The sequence below is a fragment of the Miniopterus schreibersii genome (assembly GCF_964146895.1).
Source record: "Miniopterus schreibersii genome assembly, chromosome: 18".
Classification (NCBI taxonomy): Eukaryota; Metazoa; Chordata; class Mammalia; order Chiroptera; family Miniopteridae; genus Miniopterus; species Miniopterus schreibersii.
The window spans coordinates 14704591-14732161 of NC_138121.1; the positions used below are offsets into that span (position 1 = coordinate 14704591).

The window sequence follows — 27571 nt, forward strand, 5'->3', positions numbered from 1 at the left end:
GTTTATTGGTGTTAATTTATTTTTAGGTTTAAACTATAGCATTAGCTTATAACAGTGATTTTCAACCTTTTTCATCTCATGGCACATATAAACTAATTACTAAAATTCTGCAGCACACCAAAAAAAATTTTTTTTTGACAATCTGACCAAAAACATTGGTATAATTCTGATTCATTCACTCTGGACAGCTATTGTGTTGGCTGCCATTAAAAAAATATATATATCTTAAAAAATAAATAAATAAAAATAAAAATATATCTTGATTAATTTCAGAGAGAGGAAGGGAGAGGGAAAGAGAGATAGAAACATCAATGATGAGAGAGTCATTGATCTGCTGCCTCCTGCATGCCCTCCTGGTGGGGATTGAGTCAGCAACCCTGGCAGGTGCCCTGACCAGGAATCAAACCTCGATCTCCTGGATCATAGGTTGATGCTCAACTGCTGAACCATGCCTGCCCGGCTGGCTGTCACTTTTTTACTTGACAAGCTAAGGGAAAAACGGTCAGTGCCCTTGACCAACTAACTAGTCAGGCATAGTATGTTTCAAAAATTCTTGCGGCACACCAGTTGAAAATTGCTGGCTTATATAGTCCATTAAAGATAGTTCCATGTGCGGATTAAGTGTTCATTCAATAAAGACTTGTTGAATAAATGCACAGACTGAAATGAGGAAGGTGGATGGAGGTTACAATCCTCATCACCTGAAGCATCTATTCCTCCCCTCCCCTCCCCTGCAATTTGGGTTGTCTGTAAAGTAGTGAGAGGATTCTGACCCTATAGAGAAGTCGTTGTGAATAATAACAAGTTGTGTTTTTTTTTAAATCTACTTGGTTTTCAGTCTTAGGATACACTTAAAGTCAACAACAACAGTAAAAATGAAAACAAAAAGTATGTTACTCCTGAATTGGCCCAAGACCACCAATCCTCAAGTTAACCATTTTCAACTCCTCTGAGATGAAGGCCAAATTTAACATATCTAAGTGCCTGAATTATTTTAACTGCAGTTTTCAAAACATAGATTTGGTAATAAAATTTAAATCGATCCTTTGGGGAGTTCCAAAGGCACTTCCAGTAACCTGCTGAAACGCGTTACGTCCCCAACCTTGTACGACAGAGCACCCTCTCCTCTAACCGGAAACTTGAAACTTTCTCCCTACGCAGATACTCCTTTTTCTTTTTTTAAAAAATTAATCTTTTTACTTTAATTTTTTAGCTGTAGTTGACATTAAATATTATTTTATATTAGTTTCAGGTGTACCTCCTTTTTCTGTAACAGATTCCTCCCGCAGCCAACGGTGGAACTACATAGAGCAACAATTAGACCCGCCCTCCCAGCTCGTCCCCGCCCCGAAGGCTTGATTGGCAGGTCACGCTTGGAGTGCCCCCAACCGCGTAGCCCAGCCCTCCGGAGCGTCCGCCCCCGCCCCGCCCCGTAAGCGTCCGGGTTTGTTTTGGCGTCAAGCGCACTCAGTGATGACGCCACGACGCTAACGCCTGAGGATGGCGGCGGCGGCCGTGGCCGCGGCCCCGAGAGGGTCGGCACTGCCACCAAGACGCCGAAGAGCCCGCCGCCCCCGCGAGGTGAGGCGGCCCGGCCCAGGGCTACGGCCCAACGGGCGGGAGGGGCTGACGAGCTACGGCCACGGTCGCCTCTTGGCGCACTGGGCCTGTCCTTTCCCAGACCCGAGCCTTCGGCCCGTGCCAGGTGTGCCGGGGCCTACGGGGCTGGGGAGCAGGCCAGGCGATGGCTGCTCGGGGTCTCCGGTGTCCGAGGCCGGAGTGGCCTTGAAACGTGCTGCTGCGCTGGGTAGCCCATCTCTGGGGCCTCGTGGGCCTGGTAGACGTGGTCAGCTGCCCTGCCTGCTGTTCAGCCAGCCGGCGTCGGTCATGGTGAACTAACCCGGTTGTCCTCACTCCCTTCTCGTGTCCAGCACCTACTCCACACCCCTCCTTTGCGACTGAACGCCAGGGGCTGGCGGGGAGCTGGTCGCTCGCTTCCTTATTCACTCTGGGGAAAAAGCAGGCCTGAGTCCAGCCAGGTCGCCTGTCCCTCAAGCCAGTCATCCCTCTGCTTATAAAGAGAAGTCCAACTGTTCATGCTCACTCCCACTAAATGAAGCTGCTGAAGTGATAATTCTCAGCTGAATAAGTCCTTGACTACCAAAAACTGGTTTCTTAGTGCCTACAGGATAAAGGCTAAGCCTTTTAGGAAGGCATATAGAGTTCTTCATAATCTGAGAGGCCTAACCCTGAAGTCAACACCTGGGCATTGCTGCCTTCTGTTTACATATTTTGTTGTTAGGGCGTGTGAGCCTTCTGTTAGCTCTGTGGTTTAATACTCTTGTGCTTTAGATACTCAATTTTCTCTGTAATATTCTTTCCCCTCCACCCACCAGTACGGAAAATTTACATCTGTCCTTTAAAATTCACCTTAGATTTCATTTCCTTGAAAAAGCCTCCCTTGCTTCACATATAACCATTGATGACTCTGTGCTTGTATTCATGTGACTGCTGTTGATAAATAGATCATATTGTGTCACATGATGGTGAGTTTGGGGACTGTGTATCTGCATCCAAATGTCTGGCTCTCCCTGGCATAAAGTAGGAGCTAAATCCACTGGGATAGTTTGCTGGTTTAGAATGGACACTGATTCAGCTGTATCACTGAGCACCTATCAGGGCCCAGGGTCTGAGATGAGTACAGGTAACGTGTATTTTGAGTTTGCACATGCATGCATATGAATGTCATAGGTGGTGCAGCCTTGTCAGCCTTGATGGTCTAAAGTAGTTTTTCAGGATACAAATTCAAGAGTCTCATTCTCTGAGACTGATTCAGAAGACCTGGAATCTGGATATATATTTTGAAAAAACTCTCTAGGTGACTTTACTGTGCTTTCTGGTTGAAGATCTTTGTCATTGCCCCCAGGAAACTGTTATGTCTTCTTCTTTGTCTAGTGGAAAGGGCTAGCTGTGCCTCATGGCCTTCCATTGCAGTCTCATTGCCCGTACCTTACCTTGGGGAAACAGTAGGATTTGATGGTTAGACATATGAGCTTTGGAGTCAGAAAGACTGGGAGTCAGCTCTTGGCTTTTATGAGATCTCGAGGCTCTCTGAGTTCTAGTTTGCTCATTCCAAAATAGGAATAATCATGCCAACTTTATGTGGTTGCAGAGAGGAGTGAGAGTGCATATAAGATATTTAGCACAGTTGGAACTCAGCAAATGGCAGCCACTGTGTTTACTAATGGCTGTTTTTCCCAGAACGTGCCCCTTGTTAAAAGGAGATTTCATCTTAGTAAGCCTGTTTGCTCTTCAGACTGAGCCTCCTGTGGGAAGCTGCCTTGTGTTATGTGACTTCCTCAAGGTCTTTTCTGGTCTTTGGGGAAAGTTCTGACAAACTGCTTCTACTCAGGACAGTTGTAGTTGGCCATTCCCTTAGGAGAGATTCAGAAAGCTGACTCACTAGAGGGTGGCTTTGGTAAATAAGCACATTGTCCAGATCTAATTGCTGTTCTTGCACTTGTTAAGTTGTATTAATGGGCTAGAGAATGTGCAGCTTTCAGGAAATCTGTTTGCCTCCAACACTGAGCTAGAGTTGCCTTTCACCTAGAATGGAATACCCCTGTAGATCTTAGTGTCTGTGGAATCTGAACTAGATACTGGGGTTCTTTGTCACATATATGGATGAGACTTTTGTTTGGCCTTGTGTTTTACTTTATAAGTGTGAGCATGTTATGTGGGCAACTTCAGTCCTCTTCAGAACTTCCCAATTGATGTGAATGGACTATAGCTGTTCTAAAACATTGACCCTTAAGTTTGGAGATAGTTGGGAGCATCTGTCTCCATTGACCCCAGGGTACACAGAGAAACATTAAAGAAATACAGCCCTGGAAGGAGGGAAGCAGTTCTGTTTGTTGAGAGCTGGAGAGAGACTTACTTATTCGAACTTCTTTTCCTTCCAAGAATCTTACTCAGTGAGTATTAAGCTGATTTGTGTTGGCTAGGTCATCACTGAGCTAATTCTTGGTACAGCTCTCTGTTGCCATGGTGTCTAATGTGATGCTAAAGTAGAAAAATGTGGTGTTTTCATTTGCTGGGAGAAAATGACCTCAGAGGAACCCCTTCCAGGCTGCCAGCCTTTAAGTGGCCTTGCAGGGCATTATAAGGGTAATGGATTAGGGACTCTTGATGTGGAACCATCTGGGCTGTAAGTTCCTTGAGAGCATAGATTATGGCTACCTTCGTTTTGTCTGTCACAGTCCCTGGCAAAGTTGCTGGCTCACAGCAGGAGCTCAGTAAATTTTTGTGGGTTGAACTTTAGGACGTTGGAAGGAGAACCCCAGGTACATTCCCACAATCTGTGTTTCTGACGATGGGATGGGCAGTAGGTGGGATGTCTTAGGTGGAGTTGGGGTCACAATAAAATAAGGAGGACACAATGTTTGAACTTCTCTCCCTCTCTCAGTCTTAAGGCAGGAGTCTGCCCACCAATTATTTATTTATTATTTTAAAAAATATATATTTTTATTGATTTCAGGGAGAGAGAAACAGTGACGAGAGTCACTGATTAGCTGCCTCCTGCACGCCCCCTGCTGGGGATCGAGCCCACAAATCAGGCATGTGCCCTGATAGGGAATCAAACCGAGATCTCCTGGATCCTAGGTCGATGCTCAACCGCTGAGCCACACCGGGCCGGGCCCACCAGTTATTACCATGTCCTTAAGAAGTGAGTTTCCCAAGTAACTATATTCTAAAAGGAAGTCATAACAACTTTTATTATGAAATAATACTTAAAACATTATAAGAGTGATTAATGTACAGTGTCTTTAGACACAAACGCTAATGATTTGGTGTATATTCCTTCAGCTTTTTTTTTTTTTTTAAGTGTATCTTTATTGATTTCAGAGAGAGGAAGGGAGAGGGAGAGAGAGAGAAACATCAATGATGAAAGTCATAGATCAGCTGCCTCCTGCTCCCCACTGCTGGGGATGGAGCCTGCAACCTGGGCATGTGCCCTGACTGGACCGAACTGCGATCTCCTGGATCTGAGGTCTATGCTTAACTGCTGGGCCACGCCCGGCTAGGCTTCCTTCAGCTTTTAAAACTTATGCATGTATTAGTCTATACATCTTTACAATATATACTTTTGTTAACTTTAAGAAATGTAATATGTGGTGATGATTAAAAAATATAGCAATAGCACAGAAATATATAAAGTGAGAAGTAAAAGTCCCCCTTCCTTTCATCCTTCTGCCTGTTCTCCTCACATTCCACACCCTAGAGGCAATTATTGTCAACAGTTTCTTTCCTACCCTTCCAGGATATTTTTTTCTGTGTATATGTCCAACTTTTAAAAATCCCTCTTGGCCCTAACCAACCAATTTAGTTCAATGGTTAGAGTATCGGCCTGCGGACTGAAGGGTCCTGGGTTCCATTCTGGCCAAGGGCACGTACCTCAGTTGTAGGCTCAGTCTCTGGCCCCAGTCGGAGCGCATGCAGGAGGCAACCAATTGATGTGTCTCTCTCACATCGATGTTTCTCCCTCCCTCTCTCCCTCCCTCCTTCTCTCCCTCCCTCCCCCCCTTTCACTCTCTGAAAAAGCAATGAAAAAAATATCCTCAGGTGAGGATTAAAAATAATAAAAAATAAATAAAAATCCCTCATTGGACATATGCTTTACATACTATTTTAAACTACTTAATACATCATAGACGTGGGTCCTGGCATGAAGCCACTCAATAAAGTTAAGTAACTGGTATCTTTCTTTGTCAATATATATGGATTTACCTCATTCTTTTCAAAAGCTACAGCTCATTCCATTGTATGAATATATTTTAATTTATTCCCTTCCTGATCGTTATTTGGGTTGTTTCCATTTTCCCCTTATTATAAAGAATGCTGCCATAAACTTTCTTGTACCAATATATATATTTGCATACTTGTGCAAGCGGTTTCATAGTGTTATTTCTGAATGTGAAATTGCTAGTCCAATGTCAGTTTTCCTGTTTCAGAAAGCAGAATCATGTAGTTCCCCGTAAGGTTGCATAGGTCCTTGTTCGGGGGTTTATGTCTAAAGTGACAGGCTGCTTTGCCTGGTATATCTCTGCTTGCCTCATGATGGTTAGATGTGCTGTTTAGCAGTTACTTATTTCTGGGATTACTCAGTGATTACTGCCTACTTCATTTGGATAGACAGTCTTTCAAAACATGGGAGCAGAATATAGAAATCTTTGCAGGCGAAAGGTTATGAAGCTTTGCTGTGAAGAACTATCTTAGGGAATGTTATTAGAGAGGGCTGGGTCCTGTGGGCCCGTCTGGGAGACATTCACAGACCTGGCTTCTGTGTGTAGGAAGTTGTTTCAGAATTCATCCTTGCCTCTTGCCTCTAGGCCCATGGGGTCAGGTCTGGCAGCTTGTAGACAAACTTACTTTGGAGATCAGATAACAATCTGTGTAAGACTAAATAGACCTGAGAGTTCTGGCTTCCTTTGTTGTTGAGGACATTTACACAAGCTCCCAGAGAGCCTAGCTCTGGTTTAACCATCAATTTGGCCTCTTTCTGCCACTTGAAATTTCTGAAGCTCTGGGGTTGTTGCTTCATAGCAAATGGAAACCCAAGAGCCAGACCACCTTTATTTATTGTTAACAAACATTGAGTGCCTGCTCTGACTGAGCTCAGTACTTTGCTGGGTGTCAGAGAGTTTGAGAAGTGGCCCCTTCCCTCAAGGGGCTGACAGCTCTAGTGATCAGAAGCAGTCAAGAGTACAACAGTGAGCACTGTGACCCAGATTGTACTTGGAATGGACATTTCAGAAGACAGGCCCTTCAGAAAAGGTTTGTTGATTCACCAGCTGAGTGGTGTGAGGAAGGATTGAGGCCTTGACCTGGTGAAGCCCAGCTTTGATATTCCTGCAGTCTTTCCTGCATAATGGACAGAGCTCTGGACAGAGAACCAGGAGACTTGGGTCCATGCTTGGCCATCACTGTTTGAGTGGCTTCAGACAAGTTTCTACCCTGACCAGGGCTGGGGATCGAGCCTGCAACTGAGGCATGTGCCCTTGACCAGAATTGAACCTGAGACCCTTCAGCCTGAGGGCCAATGCTCTAACCACTGAGCCAAACTGGCTAGGGCAAGAGTTTTTTTATTTATTGATTGATTTTAAAGAGGGAGAGGAAGGGAGAGAGAGAGAGAGACTTGTTCCACTTATTTATGCATTCCCTGGTTGATTCTTGTATGTGCCCTGACTGGGGATTGAACCCACAACCTTGGAGGCTGTAACCAACTGAGCTACCTGGCCAGGGCCTGAAGAGTTTCTAATAAGAACAAATGTGAACCCGGCTGGCATGGCTCAGCGGTGAGCATCAACGTATAATCCGGGAGATTGCGGTTCGATTCCCGGTCAGGGCACATGCCCGGGTTGCGGGATCAACCCTCAGCAGGGGATGTGCAGGAGGCAGCCGATCAATGACTCTCATCATTGATGTTTCTATCTCTCTCTCCCTCTCCCTTCCTCTCTCTGAAATCAATAAAAATATATTTTAAAAATACGTTAAAAAGAAAACAAAAACAAATGTGAGAGAAATTGTGTCCCAGGAAGGAAGAAGGAGGGTCAGAGAGGGATAATCCTTGGTTCTCTCACTGCTGACTTGACATCCTTATGCATGTTTTGTTTGTTTAAAAGTGAAAAGTCAGGCCTTTTCTTTTGCAAACTTTAGTTTTTCTCATCAGGACCAGACTAGGTATACACATTTAAACAAAAAGAGCCAGTGTATATGCCTGGAGATAGTTATTTATTTGGTGGATCTAGGATTCTGCCTCCTTACCAGGAAGAATTGACATTTGAGTGGCTTTGCTGGGTTACTCATGTAGTTTGTCTTTCCTCCAAATGGTGGTAGATGTTGCTTACCTTGTGGTCTTGGGGATCAGGGACTTGTGTTCTGCCTCAGGAATCCTGGCCCAAGAGCTATTCTTTTCCTGAGCTGTAGCCCTTTACTGCATTGAAGTCTTGTGTTTTCCCTGAAGGATAAGATGAGTTTGCAAATTTACAAAGTCCATAGTTCTAATCTTTGGACTCTGTGACAAGGACTTGTTTCCTTTTTTTTGGATTTTCTATATTTATTTATTTATTTTTAACATTTATCTTTATTGTTTAAAGTATTACAGATGTCCCCGCCCTTGATCCCCTCCACCCCACATCCGCCCCACCCCCAGGTCTTCCCCATACTGTTTTCTGTGTCCATGGGTTATGCATTTATGCATATAAATTCTTTGATTAATCTCTCCTCCACCCACTCCCTCACCCTTGCCTTCCCTCTGAGATTCGTCAGTCTGTTCCATGCTTCTGTGTCCCTGGATCTGTTTTGTTCATTATATTCCACATATGAGTGAGGTCATGTGATACTTGTCTTTCTCTGACTGGCTTATTTTGCTTAGCATAATGCTTTCCAGTTCCATCCATGCTATCCCAAAGGATAAGAGATCCTTCTTTTCTATAGCTGCATAGTATTCCATAGTGTAAATGTACCACAGCTTTTTTATCCACTCATCTAGTGATGGGCACTTGGGCTGTTTCCAGATCTTAGCTATTGTAAATTGTGCTACTATGATCATAAGGGTGCATAAGTTCTTTCTGATTGGTGTTTTGGGTTCCTTAGGATATATAGGGAACCTTGTTTCTAAATGCCTTTGTTTAAACATCATTTCCTAAACTTCTGTTTGGGATCCCCTGGGCATTTGGGTGAGTACTGTAGCAAATCCTGAAGAGCCTTGTTTTGATGGGGGAATCTTCCTCTCATGTGAGGAAAGATAAACCTCATTCTATTGAGAGTCATATTGATTAAAACATACAGGTTTAACATACTGATTAAAACTGGAGCCTTTTATCTGTAGTCTCCAAATTCCTCCTTTTTATCTGATAGATTGGTAATCAAGGTTTTAGGTATGTTTCAGAGATGAGCTTATTCCTTGAAAGAGTTGGCTACATCAGTCAGTATCACCACCTCACATTCAGGCCCTTGACTCACTGGAATCTGATGGTCTCTGTGTGTTTTCTCTGACCTCCCAAGGTGCTGCAGCAAAACCTGCCTGGTTGTCTCTCTGTTGCCTTTGATATATTGCTAGCTTTGCAAGAAGGTGGGGTTGGGTATAGGTGTTGTCTCTTAGCCCTAAACACCACCCTTGAGGCAGCAATGGAATCTCTAACCCTGACCAGCTCTTTTCTTTTTGTTTTCTTTTTTAAAAAATTTATCTTTATTGATTTCAGAGAGAGGAAAGGAGAGGGTTAGAGAGATAGAAACATCAATGATGAGAGAGTCACTGATCAGCTGCCTCCCGCACGCCCCCGACTGGGGATCGAGCCTGCACCCTGGGCATGTGCCCCGACCGGGAATCCAACCCCGATCGCCTGGATCCTGGGTAGACGCTCAACCGCTGAGCCACTCCCAGCCGGGCTCTTTTTCTTTTTCTTTTTCTTTTTCTTTTTCTTTTTCTTTTTCTTTTTCTTTTTCTTTTTTTAATACTCACCTGAGGATATTTCTTCCATTGCTTGTTAGAGAGAGTAGAAGAGAGAGAGGGCGAGAGAAACATCCATGTGAGAGAGACACATTGATTGGTTGCCTACTGCACGTGCCCTGACCCGGGCCAGGGATTAAGCCTGTAACCAAGGTATGTGCCCTTGGCTGGAATTAAACCCAGGACCCTTCAGTCCTCAGGCTGATGCTCTAACCACTGAGCCAGACTGGCTAGGGCTGACCAGCTCTTTTCAAATGTTAGATTCTATATCCAGTGGCCTGCAGTAAATGTCACATGGATAGTCCTCATGCACTGCAAGACATCCAAAACTGACCTCTTCCCACTGCTTCCTAAACCTGTCCTTTTGCTCTACTCCTTACCTTTTTACCCAGGAACCTGAGTGAGGGGCTGGAGTGCAGTCCTCACTCCACCCTTTCACTCATTATGTCCAGCTTCCAATCCCTATCAGTTCTCTTGCTGACATCTCTCCATTCCACCCTACTCTCTGGGTCACCCCCCTTCACTGGCCCTTTTAGTCCACTTTGACCCTTTTCCAGTTCAGCCTCACACTTCTTCCTGAACACAAGTTGAGCACCCTTTCTTTCTAAACCCTGTAGTAGCTTCCCCTCACCTCCCAGGAAGGTCCTGACTCCTCACTGTAACTTGTTCTGCTCTCAACAACCTGGTTCCTGCCTTCCTTCCAAAACTCCAGCCCCCCCACAGGCCTGTTTTCACATCACCAGACTGCCTGTATCCATGCACAGGCTGCTACTCTGGGCCTCTGGGCCTTCAAATGCGTTATTCTCTGTGCCTGAACACCATTCCCACCTTTCTTCACCCGACTCATTCTTACCTCAAATTCATGGTGGGAGTCACCTCCTTCAGGAAGCTTTCCCTAATCCCAGCGTCATTCTACATATATCTACTATTGTTTCTCAAGCCTCGTACTTACCATGCTATATTGAAATTATGTTTTTATGCTTTTCATTTACACTATGTTTATTGACTGTGTTTTGCTTGGGTGTTTTTGTGTGTGTATATGTTGAAATGTAACCTACACTGGATGTCTTATTCATTTCTGTATCTCTAGTAGATATTTAATAAATGTTTAATAAAATGATTTAATAAATCATTTTATCCTCAATTCTGTATGTCATAATTAATAGGAAATTCTCAGCTCTCTTCTTTTGCCCTTGGGTAAAAGACTCAGAGAAGGGCAGAGACTTAGAGAAGGGCAGCCTGAGTTGAAGTGACCTCTGGAAAGCCGTACTTCCACACTTCACCTAGTCCAGGGTCACACCAGCAACAGGGTATTAAGAGATCGGAACATCTGTGTCTGGGAAACAAATGGGGAAGGCTCCTGATCCTCATCTCAAGGAAGCAGAGCACCTGATCCACAGCCTGAGTCACATCTGGATGAAGCTGCTGGTATCCTTTCTGAGCTCAAAGCTCACTCTGCCTCTTGAATGATGCCTAGTTTAGTGGCTACCTGGTGGCACTGTGCTAAGGCTTGTGGTCCCAAGTTCACTGGGATTGATTTCAGCTAGCTCTGGGACTTACATGGCATTTTAACCATCTATGTGGTGACTAGGGAAGTGAGAGACCCTGAAACGGTATTAATTATACTGTCAGGGCAAAGATGGTGCATTTACAAAGTAGTGGAAGCTGTCCAGCAAAGAGTGAGGTTAGGGCATAGACCCAGGGCAGTGTTGCAGGGGGATCATGCCTGCAGAAGGCAAGAGGGCCAGGAAAGATACACACAAAGGAGGCCTAGGAGTAACAGCTTTCTGAGCCCTGGTAGGTGATAGTGTTGGGAGAGTAGGACTCCAACACTCTACACCCCCGTTTCAGGAAAGATGAGTCAGAGTAATATGAGGAAAGACTTTAACATGAAAAAAACATAGAACTTCAACTAGGATAAGGAACTCAGGCAGAGTAGGGAGGAAGGTGGGGGCAATAACAGCTGAGCCTGGTGCATGTTCCTGCCCTCTCTCAGGGTTGAAGAGCAATGTGAGAATCAGATCCAGGGAGATGTAAGTGAAGACCATGATGCTCAGATCTGGTCTTTCATCTAGACCCTCCATTGAGCCCAGGCTCTGAGCACTCATGGACCAAAGCCATCCTCCCTTCCAGGGAACCATATTAGAGTCATGTCTTCAGGCTAGGGTTATTGAGGGACAGAAGGAGAGGGGAGGTGGATGGCTGGTATTCTTTCAGAGGTGTCCCCAGCTATGCTGAGTTGTCCTCTCTTCTGTCTGCATAGGTGTAGACGGGGCACTGCCTGCAGAGCAGGTCCTGCCAGCCTCGCTGGAGAGGATGCCCCCGTGTCCGTGATGGGCTGTGGGACAAGCAAGGTCCTTCCTGAGCCGCCCAAGGATGTCCAGCTGGATCTGGTCAAGAAGGTGGAGCCCTTCAGTGGCACTAAGACTGATGTGTATAAGCACTTCATCACGGAGGTGGACAGTGTTGGCCCTCTCAAAGCTGGGCTCCCAGCAGCCAGTCAGTGTGCAAACCCCTGTCCTGGTGCCCCCACTCCCGGCCACACAGAGCCTCCTTCAGAACCACCACGCAGGGCCAGGGTGGCTAAGTACAGGGCCAAGTTCGACCCACGTGTGACGGCCAAGTATGACATCAAAGCCCTGATTGGCCGAGGCAGCTTCAGCCGAGTGGTACGTGTGGAGCACCGGGCAACCCGGCAACCATATGCCATCAAGATGATTGAGACCAAATACCGGGAGGGGCGGGAAGTGTGTGAGTCAGAGCTGCGTGTGCTGCGCCGGGTGCGCCACGCCAACATCATCCAGCTGGTGGAGGTGTTTGAGACTCAGGAGCGTGTGTACATGGTGATGGAGCTGGCCACTGGTGGAGAACTCTTTGACCGCATCATTGCCAAGGGTTCTTTCACTGAGCGCGACGCCACGCGGGTGCTGCAGATGGTGCTGGATGGTGTCCGGTATCTGCATGCACTGGGCATCACACACCGAGACCTCAAGCCTGAGAATCTGCTCTACTACCACCCAGGCACTGACTCCAAGATCATCATCACCGACTTTGGCCTGGCCAGTGCTCGCAAGAAGGGTGATGACTGCCTGATGAAGACCACTTGTGGCACACCTGAGTACATTGCCCCTGAAGTACTGGTTCGAAAGCCCTACACCAACTCAGTGGACATGTGGGCACTAGGTGTAATTGCTTACATCCTGCTCAGTGGCACCATGCCCTTTGAAGACGACAACCGCACCCGGCTGTACCGGCAGATCCTCAGGGGCAAGTACAGTTACTCGGGGGAGGTGAGTCTGCCCTGTCTCAAAGATGTTGGGAGGCCCATGGGTGGTGGGTTCTGTTCTACAGCTTTCCATCAGAGGGATGTGCTCTGATGGCCATGCTGGTGGGGCTGGGCAGGTGATGTAAAAATGATGAAATGAGACTAGTAGGATGTGTGAGTTAGGGTTCCTCCCAAAATGAACCCTGAGACAAGGACTTGGGAGCAGATAGTTTAATTGGGATGTGATTCCAGTAAGCACAAGTAAAGGGTGGGGGAAAAGAGGCAGAAAGGGAAAAAGCCAATAGACTACCACTGTGGGCCACTGGAACTCAGTCCCACTGGGGACCCTGTGAATAATCATGTGGAAGGTGTCTCAAAATTGTACCCTTGAGGGGCAGGGAAGTGTGTGGTTTTTAATCCATTGACTCCTGATGAGTCAAGAATTTCTTTGGGGGCTTTAAATCCCTAGCATTTCTGGTCTGTCCTGAATGCCAACTAGTGCCAGAGAAAGTCATCAGGCAAAGAAGCAAAGAGCTGCAGGCCCTGGCAATGGGAAGCTGTTAGCACACATAGGAGCACCACAGCTGTAGGTGAGCTCAGATGGGCTGATAGGATGTGGGGCAGGGCCTTCATAGTATCTGCTCTGTCTGGACTGGGGCAAGCTAGAGCGACCATGGCCTGTCTAAAGGAGCAGCTGCTGCTCATCTCTGCCCAGCTTTGCCCCGCAGCAGTGAGGACTCCATACTTTCAGATATTCCAACTTTTGAAAGAATCAGAAAAATCTGATCTTAAAATGTTGGAATCTAGTTCACATATTTAGGTAGTACCTTGTGTGCCAACAATGCTAATCTGTAGGCCAGGTTCAGACAACTGGCTATCAGTTTGTGTTTTTGGATCCACTGATACCTGAAAAAATCCATTAGGTTTCAGCACTGCTGGGAGTTGAAGGAAGGTGCAGGAAAACTAAGAGCTGGTCGGTTGTTAGGCAGGATGCTGCTGGGTAGGAAATGAGGCTGACCCCTGGAAACAGCGCTGCAGGCTGGAGTATAATGGGGTGCTCAGGGAGGCTGTGAAGAAAAGAATGTGTTTTATATCTTTATGTAGGATGTAAGGTGAGCTTTGTAGGACGACAGGATTCTGCCAGGGCAGTAAGGATCCATCCCCAAGTGCCTCCTACAGAGTGTTCCCTCCAGTGTTCCCCTCAGGCCTGGGCTTGCTGAGGAGCTGTTCTTGCCTCTTGAATAACCCGCATGGAGGAGAGGGAGGTCTGGGACCAGATCCCTTTGGCAGCCCAGCTTTCCTCCCAGAGATTTTGGACTAGGCCCTCTCTGACCCAGCCAATTGACCCAGAGCCCCATTTCCTGCAGGAGTCACCCAAAAGCCTCATGCTACTTTGCCTTCAGCACTTGAGGTCCTGTGCTCCATCATCCTCCCTGTCAGCTTCCAGACATGGTCATGTGGTCAGTCAAGGACTTCCCTCCTGTGGGCATGGGGGCTGGCATTCTCTGGGGATTCAGGTTACATGTCTCAGGGTAGTATGAGGAAGGGAGGGAGACCTTCCTCTTCAGGTTACCTCTGTGCCAGCAAAGGAGAAACTGGAACATTCTCCAGCTTTTCCCTAAAGTTTTCCATGTTTTCTTCTGTGCTCCAAATGCATTCAACAAAACAAGCGCTGATTGGCTGGGAAGCCCAGGCTGCAACGGAGTAGTCACAGAGGACATTGTTTTGCTCAGTCTCTGGACCTTGTTTCATCATGGGTCTGAAGACCCAGAATCCACCTCACAGAGGCAGTGTTGTGTTTAGGCTGTGCCTGGTTTGCTGTGCTCTTGGAGCTTTAGCCTCTGGAGCTCTGTGTGGTGCCAGGTTGTTGAGGGTCTGGCTGGCAGAGGGAGTAGCAACCTTAGCTATGGGAGAGAGGGAGGTTTCTGAAGAGATGCTGACAAAGGAAGGACTCTTTAGAAAAGTCTGTAGGTTTTCCCAAGAGTTCCTGACTCTGGCAGTTGTTGAACAGGCAATTTATCTAATTGGAGCTTGTGGAGTCTTGCTAACTGGCTATTGATTATCTGAGGGGGCAGAACGACAAATGGATGGGGTGCGGAATGGACTGAGGCTTCCTGTTCCTACTGCAGCCACAAGACGGGGTCCTGAGATTCTACTTCCTGCTCTGTTGGAATCACAGGGCATGAACCTGGGGCTTCCAGTGTTTAGGGGGACACTGCCCAGCCTCTGGCCCTACTACCTTTAATCAGGTTTCCAGTTCCAGAGTTGCATCCCTGGCCAGTCCTGACAACACCTGTCTGTTTCCAGGAGTTTGGCTGACCCTCAAAAGAGATTCCACCACCTTCTGACAGAGAGCTCTGGATTGGGAGGGATTTGTTTGGGATGTTTCCAGGGTGAGGAGTCCTCATCATTAGATCAGGCTCTCTGAGCTGGAGACCAGTATCTGTCTTTCTGTTCTGCTGCTTATTTCCTACCCATAAGTACACCTGGGGAAGATAGAGAGAAATGAAGGTCTGTTCTCCATCCCCATGGGGCTTGAGATTGCTTGGGGGGAAAGGATGAGAAATAGGAAATGTCCACAGAATGCACTCTTGTTGTCAGGCATACGCCAGCGTGGTGGGCCTTGGCATAGAGCCACTGGGCCTGGGCAATCTGGAACATGGGCTATGGGGCTCAGGTTATGTGGCTGGCCTGGCCCCTTTTCTTAGGGCTGGGCCCTGCCCCTGCCTTCAACTTCTTCCTCAATACAGCCATCTGCCTTTTTTCTTTTAATATGTTTTTTTAATTGATTTTTAGAGAGAGAAGATGGGAGAGGGAGAGACAGAAACATCGATCAGCTGCCTCCTGCACACCCCCTACTGGGGATCAAGCCCACACCTGGGCATGTGCCCTGACTAGGAATTGAACCAGTGACTTAGTGGCTCATGGGTCAATGTTCAACCACTGAACCACACCGGCCAGGCCCAGCCATCTGTCTTATATTGTGTGATAGTAATTTGCCCTTATGAATGAGTAAGGCCCTGCAAGAAAACCTGTCTGAGAACATGCCATGTTGAGGGGAGTGCTTCAGTCTAACTCCTTGTTCAAATAAAGTATTGCCCACTTTGAGCTCAGCAAGGTTTGGCGGTGTGCATTCTTCACCTGACAGTAAGTCCCATGGTACTTAGTGCCTTTTTAGGGACACTTTTCCTGCTGTTTGCCCCCTCATAGTGGTATCTCGTGTATACTAGGCCCTGTCCGGTGGGCTTGTTCCCCAAGGGCTCTGTCCATGCAGCCCCGTTAGGCTCAGTGGTTTCTGTGGACTTGAATAGAGGACTTCCTGCAGGACATAAGCTTAGAGGAGGAGGAGGCTCAGAGAAGGGGACATTGCTAACTGTGCTTCACAATAAACAGGAGATTGTTTGGGAGTATGGAGCAGAGGTTGACAAAGGTGGGGCAGGCCTGATGTTTGGTGTCAGGAGCTCTGTAGTGCTGGAGGCTACTTGGGGAGGCTACTTGGAGATCAGAAGCTTTAAGTGGGAGGGAGCCCTCTGGGTTCTTGATAGTAAAGGGGGAATGCAGCATAGCTAACTGAGGGCTGTTGGAGTAATCCCAGCTTGGCCTCCTGGTGGTATTTGGGCCAGATTAGGGATCCCAGAGATTGGGTTCCATGTGGTATGTGTAAGACATCATTTAGGAAGAAAAGGAGTTGGGGGGTAGAACCCTCCTGCAGCTCTGCAGGCTCATCAGCTCGTGAGGGCAGATTGAGAAAGAACTCAAGTTGCCCTCTGGCCCGGAGAGTATGTAGGGTCCTACCTTGACATCACTAGGTGGGGCCCAGTAGCAGAGGGAAGCACACCAAGTCGGCCCTCTTCAGTACCCTACCCACCATGATCCTGACAGTCTAGATACTCTAGCCCCAACTCTGGCCTCATCTCTCACCCTATTCCCCGTACATCATAGACCCAAGGCACTCACTCCCTACACTAAGCTTTTGCTCATGCTTTCCCCTCTGCTCCCAATGTCAGCCTTAGAAGAGGTCCAATTCAAACATTGCTTCATTTCCAAATAATGCTGACCACTGCCATCATGTAGTGCATGCTAAGTACCAGGCACAGGGCTGAGGACCCTACACCCAACATCTCTAATCTCTACAACAGACAGTTTAATCCCCCCATTTCCCCATTTTATAGATGAGGAAATTGAGGCTAGTAAGGGTAAGTACCTTGTTCATGCTCTCCCAGTTAGAGGGTGTCAGGCCTAGGGTTTAAATCCAGGCCATCTTGGTTTCAGAGGTCTTAGCTTTCCCATCCCTGCAGTCTTCTGTCCCTGACACATGCCTCCGCAGGTTGTCTGTCTCTGTACTTTCTCAGGCTGTTGTCTGTGGACATCTCTCTCCTCCCTGGCTTATGAGGCCCTTGAGGATAGTGTGTGTAACAGTACATATGCTCTCAATACTTTCTCCTGGCTCCTTTGAGGGAAGTACCAGTGGTTGTTGGTGATGCCTCAGAAGGGACCCAAAAGTTACTGGCTGCAGGCAGATCAGGCTGCCCATGGTGGCTGGGAGTTCTCTCTTCTGGGGGCTGGACTCCAGGAAGAACTGGGGAGTCTGCTGGCGATGTGCTTAGGAGGGTGCTGGCCAGACCTACTTAGAGGCAAACAAAGGATTCTTGGAAGAGGAGGGAGTGCTGGGAAGGAGAAGGCTATGACAGATGATTTTGAGAGGAGAAATTTGAATACTTACCCGGTGACTGGAGGTGCTGGAGTGGAGAGGGCCAAGTTTGAGTCACAATGGAAGTGATGGGTAGACACAATGGTCAGATGTGAAGAAGCCCTGTGTGACTGTGTGATCAGTCTGAAGACACAAAGAGCCACCTTGCGAGAGCGAGCTTCCTGTAATGGAAGGCCCCAGAGGGACTGGAGCAGCTGTTTGTAAAGGAGTGACAGAGAAAGTGAGTCATCATCTCTACATCCATATGATAGGACTGTTACCGTTCTGTTTGTATTCTGTGATTCACTTGACATGAAATGTGATGCTTATGGTCTAATGTTATTGCTTTTGTCAAGAGTTCTATTCCTAGAGCAAGGACAGATGAAGAGGCTCTTGGAGGATTGATGGCAGAGAGATGCCATCAGCAGCTTTGCTGCCTCCCTGTGTTTAGCAACCTTTAATTGTCACCCTCCTCTGCTTGGGCAGTTTCTGAGCTGTAGGCGAGCCCGGGTGACTACACCAGGAATAGATGGGACTGGGCAAAGGTTTTCACAAAGCTTCATTCAGGAGAGTGAGTGCTAAGGTTTTCACAGAGCTTCATTCAGGAGAGTGAGTGCTGCCCGGCAGAGGACAGAATCATAGTGGGAGAGGAAACCCACTTGCAGGACTGATCTGCCACTACCTGGGGGATAAGTGTTAGTGGGAGGTGGCTTTACAGGGGTGGGTTTCTTGGCAATGGGCTGACCGTCTACTTGGGGTCCAAGGGCAGTTAGTTGAGCCATCTCATAATTCTGAGAGCCCTGCAGGAGGATGGGTGCCCAGAGCTAGAGTTGACATTTATGTTCCCATCTCAGTTCTTCCCCACTTCTTAAAGTGACTGCTCTGGGGTGTTGAAGGTAAAATGAAGTGGAGAGGATGTGGCATGTGTTGGTGCCCTCTAGGTGAAGGGGTTCAGTGCGTGTGGGGCTGGTTGTGAGGCCTGGTTCACATGCTCTGACAGGGAACACCTGGGTAAGGGGATAGGACCTTGCCCCAGAGCCAAGGGGAGGACTGCTGGGAGACGTGGGAAAGCAGAGACTGGATGTGTGTTTAGGTAGCAGACAGAATGCAGGGAGGCAGGTGGCATGTTTCCTGGCTCATGGTTGGATTTTTCTGGATGCCCATAATTGCCTCATGTTCCCACTTCCAGTATATATGGGGCTGTGATTGACCATCAGCTCCCCATTCTTTTCTCACTGCCCCCTGCTCCCAGAGTCAGAGGATAGCTTTCTTGTGTCTGAATAGCTGACAGTACAGAAAATTACAGATTGATTTAGAATTTGTTGCTCAGAGTCATCACTAAGCCCTTATTTCCTGCCCGCTTGTTGGTGGTTACTGGGTATCAAGTACTGGATACTGAAGCTGGCTCTATGCGAGGGTCCCAAGAGGATGAGCAGTGCCCCCATACCTGTTCAGAAAGGATTCCTCGACAAGGGCCATCCATACCTCACCAAAGCTCCAGATTCCTTTCTGGTTACTGGGAGGTGGCATGGTTTGGTTACTGGGTGTGGGCCATGGACCCTCATTGGTCACTGTGGTTGAAGACCTCCTCTTTGTTTGAGACTTCTTGGAGGAAGGCAGGAACAGCTCTGTCCTAGTGGGGGCAGGAGACAGGCTTTGAGTGAAGAGGGGTAGCATCCCCCTCATGTGCCATCTCTGGACCACCACTTGGCTCCCTGGAGCCCTGTCTTCTAGGCACCCCTCTGCCTCTATTGCCCTGGTTGCACCGCCCCAGAGAGTAGTACAACTTCTGTTGTGGTAGAAATAGGTGCCCATCTCTCTATATTGCTGCATTCAGCCATTCCTACTAAAACACCTTGCTTTGACCACCTATAGCATCTCATTAACCCAGGGTCAGAGCTGCTTTTCATCACTGCTGTTTCCCTCCCCTGGCCCCCACCGAGGCCTTTTCAACAAAAGGGATGTATTGTGGGTTGTGTTCAGAGTGGTTACTGGTATACCATCTGTCCCCTCCCTCTCTCGCTCTTATTGTCTGTTTCCACCTGGATAGCTCTGCCCTCTCAAAGGCCCTGTTACTTCTAGGCCCTCTTGTTCCTCTGGGAGCTGCTGGGGCTGTTGTCCTTCCCACATTCTGACCTCTTCAAATTTGCTGATTGCCTCCAATATTCATTCCCCTCTTGCCCCCACTGAGGTGGAAGCCACTGGTCCAACCACCCCCCACTAGCTGTACCTCTCCAGGCTCTTCATCCTCAGCCACAAGGTCACTCTCCTCATGCATGCATGCCTGACCTCAGAGTGTCTGTCTCCTGGTGCAAGTGTGGTGCCTAGACTTGAGCACCACTCCAGTGTGGCCTGGCCTAGACTTGAGCACCACTCCAGTGTGGCCTGGCCTAGACTTGAGCATCACTCCAGTGTGGCCTGGCCAGAAAGCTGGCACTTTTATCTCTTCACTCATCTACCCTGTACTGACCAAGTGTCTGCCCTGAGCCCAGTTCAGTCTACCAGCGTTCCAGGGACACAGACTTCTGGGGACAGAGGCCACAATGTGACTCCTTTGCTAACAGCCATCAGGTTTTCAAATTGTCTCAGAAATTAGAATTCTAATTAAATTAGAATTAGAAGTTAAAAAAAAAAAAAAAGCCTGATTGGGTCCTAGAAACCACCTCCCTCAGAAGAACCCATGGGTGGAGATAGAAGAAACCACGGTGCAGCTGTCTCTGAAATCTAGAACCTTCCAGGGCTGTTCCAGGACATTGTTAAAAGCAGTCATTACTCGGTTGCTGGCACAGGTTGCTAGCATCCCTCTGATTCCACATCGAGCACACAGCACCTTTCCTGACTCTTGAGTTGTACTTTGTCCCCTTTCTGTCCCTGTCCTTCACTTCTTGGACTCTGGGCAGGTGGAGGCTATATCTTCAGTCTCTGCTTCTTTTTAAAACTCTATTATTGCCCCTTTTTTTCTCCTCTCAGGCTCTCTTCCCCAACGTCCTTCTCTTTTCTGCTGCTTGGCCCCCACCCACTCCCTGCTGGGTCCCAGGGGGGTGGATTCTGTCTGGTCTGGAAGCCCAGGCACCAGGATGGTGAGTGTCTTGACCAGAGGAGAGGATGCTGGCTCCGCTACTAGAGAGTGCCTAATTCTACTGAAGTTTTCCCAACACTTCTTCGTGGGCAACATCAGTGTGTGCTGTTCTTGTTCATACTAATAGTTCTGTTCTCCTGAGTAAACCTGAAGCTCCATTTCCCAGAATTTTCTCTGTGCCCTTTTCTCTGCTCTCATTTAGACCCACGTAAGTACAGGAAGGAGGCCTCTGAGGGTGCGAATGCTGGGTCTGAAAATACATTTTGAGAAAAGCTGAGGGAAGATCTTAGTCATGGGAGCAAAGCCCAGTCTTCTTTCTTCCCTTCCTTCTTCTAGCAGCCCTTTGGTGGGGCTGCCTTCTCTGCCAGGGAACCTTCCCCAGAGTCATCATGGGCTGGAAAGGAACCCATACAGGTCAAGAGGTCAAATCGGCTTAAATGTTAGATGCCATGCTTCTTTTCCTCACACACAGCCAAGTGAGGAAAAAGATGGGGGTCCATCTTCTTAAAATCCAGGACTTTAGAAACTAGATGAGACTTAGAATTCTTTGCATTCAGCTCCTTCATATTAAAAGCGAGGAGGCTGTGATTTCTCTAAGGTCACATAGAAAAGGCAGAACTAGAACCCATGTTGCTGGGCTTGCAGCCTAACACTTTAATCTGTCACCCAGATGCCATCTGGATGAGACACCAGATGTTTTTCACCCCTAACTCGGGAGTGGTCAGACCTGCCTGCCAGAGGGTATCTAGGGCAATCCCTGTGAGCTGGGTTTGCTGCTGGAAAGAAGCAGCTTCCTTCTTTCTCTACAGCCAAGGCCAGGAAGCTGGCTCCATTCTTTGTTCCCTTAGCCCTTGAGCGCCAGGTGAGACCACTGGTAGTGGCTTGGGTAATGTTCTTGCCACGCCCTTGTGACATGAAAGGTAGAGCAGGTTAAAAGGGCTGGGGAGTAGAGCTGGAGTGGAAAGTCCTGTGTGATTTGATGCCTCCCTCTGAAGGGAGAGTTGGACTCCAGCAAGAACAGGGGGATAAGGAAGGTAACGGTAAGGAAGTGCCCACGGGAGAGGTCCCTCCTCTAGCCCGTTAGCTTCTCTGCCTTGACAGTATCAGTAGTAGCTACCCTAACTGCAAGGGGTCAAGGACTCTGGAGGCTATGGACAAGGAAGAAGGGCAGCTAACTTGACGGTCAGAGCCAGGGTGGATGTCATGCCCTTCCTCCCACAGCCTCTCTTTATCCTCAGGACAGCCCATCCTCTACCCACACAGCTCATGATGAGAGACTTGTGGAAAGGAGGGTGTAGGCTATCATCCTGGGTGTTACAGCTGTCCTCTGATCCCACAGCAGAGGGAGACCTGAGTGTCTGGAGGCAAGGCAGACTGACATTTTAACATTTTCTTCCATGCTCCGTGCTCCATGTCAGCCCAGAAATGGGTGGAAGCCTCTGGGAGACTGACTAGGTAGTACCTATCCCTTCTGTCAGCCACCTGAGGCTCATGTGTGTCCCTGATCTGGGCTCAAGTATACTAGGTGAGAGTTCTGTTCTTTACCCAGAGCCAACAGTTAGAGCTGTGGAAACCCAAGGGTATGACTGTTAAATAATTTTTCTTTTCATATGCCCAGAATACTTCCCAGCCAGTCAGTCATAGGCTGACAGACATACTCATGTGTTTCCAGGGCCCAGACATGTTGAGGAAGGAGGTGAGTTGGTTTGTAGGTGTTGAACACTTTCTTAGGAGGTGCTGAATTGGACTTAGGGCTGGAAGAATGGCCATGGAGTGTGGAAAGCTTTGGTTTTCCTTTCGGAGCCCTGTTGGAGACTTCAGCAGGGCTCCCAGGTGCCCCTATCTAGAAGTAAGCCTGAGCCCTACCCTGCTGTCAGTGGGCTGGGTGAGGACCACCTTCCTGTGTTCCACTTGCCTGACTTTCCACTGCAAGTTCCTCAGTGTGTGAGGGTTAGGCTGGGTGCCATTGGCACAGCCTTGTTCTCAGGTTAGCATGACTTGAGTCCTATTGGCTCAGGGGACCCACCTGGCCCAGCTGCTCACAATTTCTCAAAAATGGGGAACTCTGGGTCCTGCCAGAGAGGGCTGGGCTGACCCTCAGACAGATGAGTCCATCAGCATTCTGCACATAGCCTCATGTACACAAGTAATTGGAGAGGCGAGTGTTTGGGGGAGTAGGATCAATCTGACTCACTTTGGCACTAACGGCTGGCCACATGACGAGCAGCAGGGGTTGATGCCTGGCATGTGCCTGTGCCACTCTGGAGATGGAGATGCTTAAGCCCACAGGGTGGCTGAGATTGCATCGACTGCTTTGGAGCTGCAGGGGGCCTTGCTTTGGCTGGGTGTAGATGTAAAGTGGAGCGGTCTCCAATCCATGTTCAAGTTCTTGGCTTTTGAGTCCAGCTTTGCAGCTATTTATTCTCTCATCGGCAGAGGAGTTGACCCTCTTCTCTCTTGGCTGGACCAAGGGGCAGGCGCAGAATCCATGTGCTAGCTCTGTTTGGCTAGCCTAGGTTGCCAGCTGTATCTTGGGCTGTCCCACCAACAGGCTAAGTTGAGCTACATTGTGTTCCCCAGTGATTTCTCCTTTTCTTGGAGACCATGAAAGATGGCTGAGTAGCACTGGTATTCCCATGACCCAACCTGTTCAGCTCTAGATTTGCTTTGTCCATCAGTGACCATATTGTGCCTGTTTCTTTGTATCGCTTAAATGAGTGACGGGCTGCAGTGAGTGTCTCCCGTTTGGATTGGCTGGTCCCTCACATTGGCTCCTTGTGTTTAGGTGGCAACAGCAAGTCATGGGGGGCTTTCTTGAAGTATGAGCCAAAAGCTACTGTGGCAACAACTGTACAGTCCAGTCACCCTTCATGTTGGCCTCAGTATTGGAGGCCTATAGGGAAATGTGGACTAGGCTGCCTGTGCAGGAGGGCCATTGCTTCCTGCACCCTCTCACTGCTCTCAGACAGCAAGGTATTTATGGGCCTCCCTGGGCTGCATGTTCCTGAGGCCCTGACTGCTCACCCTTCTCCTGAGGGCCAGTATCTATCTCCCAGGAAACTCTGGGAGCTGGCCCATTGTTGAGGAGGACTCTGTTAGGTGGCTGTTTAGAAATGTGGTCTCTCTGTCTTGCTTTCTTCCTGTTAAGCTCAGTAAAGGTTGAGATTTGCCTTCCAAAGGGCAAATAAAGGTAGTAACTGCAAGTAGCCCCACTCCTTCTTCAGGACTCTGGATAAGTGTTCTCCCTGCCCCACTCCTGTACAGTAGTGGAGAAGGGCATGGGGGAGGAGTTGGAAGTCAAGGGAGCCCAGCTGGGGGCAGAGATAGTCACTGTTTAATTGAGTCTGCTGAATGGGCATGGAGCTGCCTCCAATGTGGGTTCCCAGATTTTCCTGTACCCCCTAGAGAGTACGTTCAGGGGTTCTCCAAGGGGAAGGGCATTGTGTTGGAATAGGCAGATCTCACCTGGCAGGAAGGAGGGTGATGGCCATCTGCCACAGGCTCAGCAAAGGTCCTAGCTTCCCACCCTTTGGGGAGCATCAGAGCCTATGCCAAAGTGCCCCTGGAGATGCTGGGACTTGGAGCAGTGTTGTATCTACCCTCTAGCACAGGGACTTGAGGGCCCAGGGTGTCCAGACTCTCCCTGCAGGAACTCCCTCTCCTCCCAGCAGATGGAGAAATAGAATTGTCTTGAATTGTTTCCTTTTCTCCCCATGGCTGGGAAAATGATGTTTGGTGCAGGGCCTGTTATGGTAGCCCACCACCACTTTGCCAGTTGGAGGGAGGGTGGACTCTCTCTTTAAGGACTAGGAAGTTTGCCTCTAAGTGCCCTGGTGTGGGCATCCAGGGATTAGAACTTAAGTGTGGCTTTTAGAGCCTGTCAAGACTTGCTGGGAACGGGACTTCTAAAATGAAAAACTTGTTCGGAAGGCTGTGGTCCAAGGCCACTTTTGCTGGCTATAATCAGGGTCTTTGAAACAAGGGGGAACACACAGCTCTTTTTAAAATTAAAGGTGTTTATATTCAAGAAGAAACTGAATTCTCTCTAGGCAAGAGATGTGCTATGTGTACAAGACAAAGAACACAGTGACTCCTGGTGGCAAACCAAACAAAACCAGAGTAATCTGGGGAAAGGTAACTCATGCTCATGGAAACAGTGGCACTGTTCATGCCAAATTCCAAAGCGACCTTCCAGCTAAGGGAGTTGGACACAGAATCTGTGTAATGCTGTACCCCTCAAGAATTTAAACTTATTGAAAAATAAATAAATAAAAGTGGACTTGCTTTCTTGAAAAAAATAAAAAAGTCTGGCTCAGGATAGGGAGGAAGGTTTGGGTCATTCTCTTTAAATCCCTCTGAGTTATAGTGGTCCAGGGGTAATGCAGGGGTCTTCACAGGGCCCACTTCCCTGAGTCAGGCTTTGAGTCCAGGGAACCTTAGAAGTTTGCTCCTTAGGGAGCAGGGCAGGTCCTTCTCCTTAGGGAAGGGAGGCCCAGAATGTTCTACATGGGAGGAGCCAGATAAAGAGGGGAGAGTGCATACGCTGGACAAGTCTAAGTGCTGTAGTGGTGGCATTGTTGGGATGGGGAAAGCTGTGTTGAGTGTTCTCACTCTAATGCTTGTCCTTGGCCTCTAGCCCTGGCCCAGTGTATCCAACCTGGCCAAGGACTTCATTGACCGCCTGCTGACAGTGGACCCTGGCGCCCGTATGACTGCACTGCAGGCCCTGAGGCACCCATGGGTGGTGAGCATGGCAGCTTCTTCGTCCATGAAGAATCTGCACCGCTCCATCTCCCAGAACCTCCTCAAACGCGCCTCCTCACGCTGCCAGAGCACCAAATCTGCCCAATCTACACGTTCCAGCCGCTCTACACGCTCCAACAAGTCACGCCGAGTGCGGGAGCGGGAGCTGCGGGAGCTCAACCTGCGCTACCAGCAGCAGTACAATGGCTGAGCTGCCTGGCAGTGGTAGAAACATGGCATGGTCCCAGCCTGTCACACACTGCTGTGCCATTAGGGCCCAATGCCCTCTCTGGAGATAGGCCTGTATGGTCAGTGGTAGGTGAATGGCCCTGGCCCCTTCTCTGTCCCTTCAGAAGCCCTCATCCTCACCTTGGGCCTGGTGTAACAGAATGGAGGGAGCCCCCTGAACTGGGAGCCTGGCCTGACACTGATGTTCCTTTTGGTGGGTAATTGCTCTGGTACAAGTTGGGGAAAGCGTAGGACCTGGCTTTCAGTTTCCTTCACTCCTTGCCCTTGGCTCTTGGCCAGACCAAAGGGGCTTGCAGTCCCAGGTAGAGGGTATCCTGTGGTTCCAGGACTCTTTGGGACAGTTATTTCTGGAACCGCCCCCTTTCCTCCACCAAACCTTCCTGCCTGGCCCCCCACATTCCATGGCATCCTGATCCTCATGATTATGCTCCAGTGAGAGTCCCAGGTACGCACAAAGCTTGTGCCTTGGGTGGACTCTCAGTCCCTGGCTAAGTCTAAACATCCCCCCACCTCTCAGTCAAGATCTGTCTTCCTTCATGGAGACTCCAAGGACCATTCCTGGCCCTAGGACATGCCAGGATCTCTTGTGGTAGGGCCATGGCTTGGTCCTTCTGGACTGTGTGGCCCTATTGGTAGCAGGCTTGCTCCAGGCTTCAACCTCTCTCTGACTGTGAGAGAGTTCTTGCCCACCACCAGCCCACTGCTCTCAGTGCCTCCTTTGCAGAGCCTACCATCCCCTCTCTCTCCCCCTTGGATGCTTATTCTATTCTCCAGGTGCCTCCTTCCCAACTGTGGGGCATTAAAGGGAGCCCCACTGCTGCTACCTGGGGGATGGAGGCACCTGGGCCAAGGCAAAGGGCAGGGGCTTCCCAGGGAGAGTCCCTGTGCCAGCCCTGGTTCTACGCTTGGCACTTCCCATTGTCCTTTCCCTTCAGGCTCCGCTGCTCCCTCCTCTGCAGCTGCAGGAAGGTGCCATCTAGTGTCTGGCATGAGCATAGACATCCTAGGAATGACCACAGTGCTCACCCTTCATCCTCCAGGAGGAAGTGGGAAGGAGCTGTTGCATTGAGGGACGGTTTCCGGTCTGCTCTACTCTCCCCTTCTGCCGAGCTTCTGTGTAGCTTCCCCTGGAACTTAGCCAAACTGTGTGATCTGCCTCCGAACCCTGAGCACCTGGGGCACTGGCCTCACAGCTGGCCTTGCCCAGTCTAGCCTGTCCCCATTTCCTTTCACAGCATTACCCTTCCAGTCTGGTCCCCACTGAATCTCAGGCTGGAGGGAGCTCCTGTGGAAGGTGAGTGGAATTAGGTGGCTGCTTTCCCAGAGGTCTGAGCCAGACCATCTCCGTGTTAGTCATGGTGCCTTCCCCCACCACAAACTGGGCTGGAACCCAAGCCCCCTCAATCCACAGCTGCTATCTGGGTAGGAAGAGCCAGGGCCCAGCTTTAGCCTTAGCTAGACTGCAGGGCTCCTGCCAGCAGGGAGGGTTTGGCCCTCACTCAGTTCCTCCCAGTGGTAGCCTTGGGCCAGGCCCTCCTCTTTCTGCATGTGCCACCTCTAGTGGGATACCAAGCCAAAGAGATCACTCTGGGCCAAGTCAATTGTGCCTTATACAACCCCTCTTTCTGCCCCCAGTGCCCCTGGCATAAGGCAGATGCGAGTCCAAGCCCTATGGCCTCAGAACTCCCCGGACTTTCCCAAGTGCCCCTGGGGGCCTGAAGCCCTAGGAAATTATTTCCTCTCTTGCCCAGGATAGGCCTGGTCCTGAAGATAGGACAGAGGGAGTTTGCAGACTTGGGTCTTTGACAGGCCCACCTGGGCCTTCATGCCATGGACCGTGGGTGGAGAATGTGCAGTTATTTATTTTGTGTACTCAGTTTGTAAATGTATCCTCTGTACTCAATAAACAGGCTGCCCTCCTCAGGGAAGGCTGCCCATTCTGACAGCCCAGGCTCCTTGCTGTGCACCAAGGGGTCACCCAGGAGGAGGAGGGGTGGGGGGGCACAGCCTGGGCATGGCTACTCTAGGGAGATC

General features: G+C 49.0%; 1 protein-coding gene and 1 pseudogene across 2 annotated transcripts; both read left to right on the forward strand.

Moving 5' to 3' along the window:
- The first annotated feature begins 1463 nt into the window (after positions 1-1463).
- Positions 1464-27482, forward strand: PSKH1 (protein serine kinase H1). Its single transcript, XM_081120115.1, has 3 exons — positions 1464-1581; positions 11775-12801; positions 25182-27482. The coding sequence occupies exons 2-3, from the start codon at positions 11845-11847 to the stop codon at positions 25497-25499; spliced, it is 1275 nt and encodes a 424-aa protein (XP_080976241.1). The 5' UTR covers positions 1464-1581; positions 11775-11844; the 3' UTR covers positions 25500-27482.
- Positions 24440-24793, forward strand: LOC308548516 (large ribosomal subunit protein eL33 pseudogene; annotated as a pseudogene). Its single transcript has one exon. The product of its transcript is annotated as a large ribosomal subunit protein eL33 pseudogene (transcript).
- Positions 27483-27571: the final 89 nt, after the last annotated feature.